This window comes from Palaemon carinicauda, chromosome 21 (assembly GCF_036898095.1).
Source record: "Palaemon carinicauda isolate YSFRI2023 chromosome 21, ASM3689809v2, whole genome shotgun sequence".
In the NCBI taxonomy this organism is placed as follows: domain Eukaryota; kingdom Metazoa; phylum Arthropoda; class Malacostraca; order Decapoda; family Palaemonidae; genus Palaemon; species Palaemon carinicauda.
The window spans coordinates 96965935-96970934 of record NC_090745.1 but is presented as its reverse complement, the minus strand read 5'-3'; the positions used below and the strand labels follow the sequence as shown (position 1 = coordinate 96970934).

The following is a 5000-nucleotide window of genomic DNA, read 5'->3' as shown; positions in this document are numbered from 1 at the left end:
TCTTCCTCTTCTATCGCCTCGTGGTGATCGTCACTTTCGGCTTCTCCTGACGATTTGATCTCTTCCAACGTAATATCCTTGGAAGAAATTTTTAATGACCTAGAAGGACTTTCTGGAGGGGTGTCGTGGTCATCTATTTCTTCTAAAGGAATATCTGACAGCAACTTTTCCATCTCTGCAACTATCTTTTCCTGTTCCTCAAGTTGAGAGTTGTACTTCAAGCAGCCTTTTGTTATTGGTTTTTCCTCCTGGATGCGGGTGAATACTTGCCTTTCATTCTCCAGAAGTCTCTTACCTTCCGTAGAATATCCCTTCTCCTCGCTTCTGCACCTCCTGTTCTCCAAATGTCTGTCCACACTACCTTCCCTGGTCCGGCTACTGTGTCTGCTGGAATGGTAAGGAGAGTTCCCAGAGATGCTGGAATAATTATACGCTCCTGCAAAGCTACTCTGACGCCCATAGCGGGCCATGTTCGGTCTAGGCAAAGGATGGTCTACTAAAGGAGATTTCCTCCCACAAAAGGAGAGGTCTACCCTTTTGACTGAATTAATATCTGCTGGGCGAGAAGACCCACTCCGTCCATTAGACATAGAAGTACCTGAAAAAAAAAGGAATTTTTAGGCTCTGCTGCTAATCTTGTTTCATGTGAAACCTTCAGCTGCATCATACATAAAAGGATGTTTTAAAATATAATTAAAATTTCAACTCATTAAAAATGTTAACTTTCTTAACCTATATTTTAATTTGCCTGATATATGTATTGCAACTTCTAAATTATTAATGCAGTAGATCATCATTAAAAACAACAAATTGTAAAGTACCCATTGCTAAGGTTCATTACTATCAAATAATAGTTCTATGAAAGAAAGAAATAAATATTACACTTCTTTTCCTGGAAAGCACATTGTGATAACTTAAATTTTTATATCGCTGCATATGTAAATATCACAATATCAAGTAGGTTAAAATTATCGGGAAAGCAAATTTAAACTAATAGTGGATAAAGAGACAAAAATATTATTTATACAATAGAAGATAGAAAATGTTGCATTTTGAAAGTGAATAGTATGATTTAATTAGATTGGACGCATGAATTGGTCAATATGGCCTTATGCTGTGTCCAAGTAGGATATTCAGAGATGAGAACCTACTGAAGAAAATCTTTACAGTTGTTTCAGAAAGCTGAAAAGTGGGTGCAACTTGCGCCGAAGGGATGCTGCGATGCTAATATTGCAATATCGATAATGCATCGTATGAGATGTAGATCCTCATTATACTTATAAGTTGAATTTAAAAACATCTTACAGTAGTGATGCTCTGAAAAGCAATGCTCAGAGAAGAAGCTAAATTATAACTTTTAACCGAATCGTCATCTTACCCGTCGTGTTAAAAGTAGACTGTCTACTAAGTTGCCTTCGTCGATCGTTGCACAACAGTTTGACGAAAGCTTCTCGGAATTTGGTTGACGTCAGGTTGTAGAGGATAGGATTAACTGCTGAATTAGCGAAGAGCATTGCCCTGGCGCTGTACAGCATGCTGGAAATGGTCATGTTAAAATATTAAATTCTTATCAAATATTCTTTTAATCGTGTTTGCTTTATTCGGGAAGTAAATGATTACAAATTTTGAAAATTAGATCTTTAAAAACATGGCTTTTATAATTTTATAATAGCTCATAAGATATCTAGAATGATAGATATATCAAGTATTTTAATTTCAAATTAAGGACTCACTCCTAGAACAAACCAGATGATGTTTATTTGGAAAAGAATTTCAGGGTAAATTGCGTGGTACTTACCAGTAATATTTGAAGACTCCAGCGGCTTCAATAACCTCCTTTGGATTCCACACTATCCAAAGGGTGAACACTCGAAAAGGGAAGAGGCTTATGAAGAAGAAGATCGTGACTGTTGCCAACATCACAACCACCTGTGGACGTGTATGATGTTAGTGATAATGATTAGCGATTACTGTCACATAATTTGTAATTTGGTAATAACTTTGTATTTATTATAATGTGATAATGTAAGCTTCTAAAACTCTACCAATTAATTGTTCTTTTTATAATTTTATTCATTATTCTTCCTCTGCCTGCCACTGAGTTTTTTGGACCTGTATAAGTAAAATTCTTTTGGAAAATAAATGTTGCTTAAAAGACCGCTTAGGTAGTTCAAGAGTATACTGTATTCTTGCTACTGTAGTGAGCTCCGAGGTAGACATTGGGATGGAGAGAAAATTAGTTAATGACCATCGTATATATTTCAATTCTTTTTACTCTCCAGTAGGACGTCTACTTTAGAGGATGTTATTGTAAATCCCCGACTCTACTTATCAGGCTGGCCTCATTCTGTGAAGACAAGGCAGCATCGTTATATATTTCTCTCTCACTCTGACGGAAATTTAATTTATCATTCGATGTTCAAAACATATTTTAGTTTTCATAGGTAGTAGGTTGGCCAACTACCATTGAATAGTTATTGGGTCCTTTGATTGACCAGGTAGTACTACATTGGATCCATTTCTAGTTACGGTTCATTTTTCCTTGGCCTACATATTTACCGAATAGTCTAGCCTAATCTTATTAAGGTTAGAAGAGACCCCTTAGTTATGGTAAACAGCTCTTCTAGGAGAAATACTCCAAAATCAACCAGTGTTCTCTAGTGCTGGGTAGAGCCATAGCCTCTGTATCATGGACTTCCACTGCCTTTTCTCAACAGTATTGCATGCCACCAGTAGCTGTGCTTTGTTGCCATCGATAGGTTGGGGAACAAAATATAAAGACAAATTCTAAGATTGTACTAAAAATTTACTAGAAGTAAACTTGTCAAATACAGGGTACAAAAGAGATCGGCCGTTGTGCATTGCGAGAGGATACCAGATGTCTCCTCTCATCTTCAAGCAAGAATTGGATCGATGTATGCAGGGCTGGCTCTATTTGTATGGGTTGGGTTGGTAGTCAATTAGGGTCGTTGATTGGTCCCCGTGAGTGGAGGTAGCACTGAGTCTGGGACAGAGCACCTCTCCCATTGGCTGAGGTGCTTGCAGGTGCAGGAGGGGTCCCGTCATAGTCAGATTGCTGCAACACTCATGGGTGTCTGAGTTGGACAATATCTGAGTAATGCTGGGCTGGGCTCCCAGTACTGTGCGCTGATTGGTCGAAACACTCCCTGAGCTGGGTTGGCGTAGGGTAAGCTCCCTAGGTTTAGTGAGTTCCAAGCTGCTTCCTGATAGGCTAAGGCGCTTGCCAGTAGAGTCTCAGTCACAAGCAGCCTGCAGGGTTGTTGATCAGTCTCATGCTGGTTGATGTTGGTGAGAGGTTGGTTGGTGTTCCTATAGCAGGAGTGGAGGAGGAACATTTCTTGGGTGGTGTTGAGGTTTGGCTTTTTCTGCTGGATTAGCAGGGCCTTCAGGATCCTTAGTCTTTTGCTGTCTGGACAGTTGTCGATGATCATGGTACTCCCATTGAGGTCCTCTCGTTTGATGCTTTAGTTGTGCACCAGGAGTGGATGCTTCTTAATGGCACCCTGCTGAATGTGGCAGGACAATCATTTGGAAAGTCTCATCATCGTCATTCCAACATAATGGACTGGTCATCCACAGACTGGGCATTGATGATCTAAGACTTCTTCAGAAAGTGCTGCACAAAGTCCTGCACGTTGTTCTTCATAACGATGGAACTGGTCCGTCCTTGTTATGTGACGTTAATTATTAGGTTGATCTTATTTTCCTCTTATGTGGCTGTGACGTTCCTGATAATCTCTTTTATAGTCCTCTCGTCTTGCTGATACTGCTAGTGCATAAAGTCCTTGTAGTACAGGTTGACTTTAAAGGTACTTTTTTCGCTGCTTGACTCGCTCTCTGCTTGTTGGAGTATCAGTTGTTCACAAGGACCTGGGTAATCCTATCCAGTTCCTTGTGGGTCTCCTTCTAGGAAGAACAATAGGAGAGGGCCAGACGAACGTAATCTCGGATGGTAAGGTATTGTACCTAATGGTACATTTGCTTCTACCATTCAAGCAAAGCCCTAAGATCGTGTGTTTCATGTAAACAATGGTGTTGAAACCATGCTCAGCAATCAAGTCCAGGAGGTTCAAGAAGGGAAGGTGGCCATTGTCTTGATGCTCCAGCATAAATCTAAGAGAGCTGCGCTCCTCAAAAGTCCTGCAGAGTTCATCTATGTTGTCAGAAGAGGGGGTTTTTACAAAGATGTTGTCGATGTAGCGAATGTATATTTTGGGACAATATACACATGGAATGAAACTCGCTCTTTGATGACTTCTTTGGAAAAGTTGGTGAAGAAGATGCCTAGAGAGGAGCATATCACAACACCATCCTTTAGTATGTACATGTGCCCACGATGGGTAGTGAAAGGGGTCTTAGAATTTGTATATGTATTTTGCGTTCCTACCTACCAATACTGGTATAGTGGTAGTGTACAGTACTGATAAGAAAAGAAAATTAGTGCGATTTAAAAACAAAGTAACAAAATAAACGTCACTGAGGTAGTTGTAATCTTCACTGAAAAAAGCTGGATACTATAAGCCCAAGGGGTCCAACAACGAGAAATAGCCCAGTGAGGAATGGAAATAAGGAAATTAACTACATGAGAATTATTGAATAATTAATACAAAATATTCTAAGATCAGCAATAACGTTAAAATAGATTTGTCCTATATAAACTATGAAGAGAGATTTGTCAGTTTGTTCAACATAAAAACATTTTCTGCAAGTTTGAACTTGTGTAGTTCCTGCTTAGGAAGACCATTCCACACTCTGATCATACCTGGAATAAAACCTCTAGAATACTGATTATTATTGAGTCTTATGATGGAGAAGTTATAGCTATTAAAATGAATTGCATACTTAGTATTACGTGCAGGATGGTACTGTCTGGAAAATTCTGAATGCAAACGATGGTTAGTTATGAAAAATCTTATGCAACTTGTGTAGAGAACTATCTAAACGGAGGTGGGAGGGATTAATATCCAGATTATGAATAA

The 5000-nt window shown here is 39.1% G+C and overlaps 1 protein-coding gene across 2 annotated transcripts in view; it reads right to left on the bottom strand.

Moving 5' to 3' along the window:
• Positions 1–5000, bottom strand: part of LOC137614714 (uncharacterized) — a 408330-nt gene that overhangs the window by 711 nt on the left and 402619 nt on the right. For both annotated transcript variants that reach the window (XM_068344392.1, XM_068344391.1), the window contains 3 exons: positions 1799–1929; positions 1379–1536; positions 1–598 (listed from right to left, as the gene is read on the bottom strand). The exon at positions 1–598 is cut by the window's left edge and continues 711 nt beyond it. In XM_068344392.1, coding sequence (XP_068200493.1) covers positions 1–598; positions 1379–1536; positions 1799–1929 — 887 coding nt within the window. The remainder of the gene's footprint in view (positions 599–1378; positions 1537–1798; positions 1930–5000) is intronic.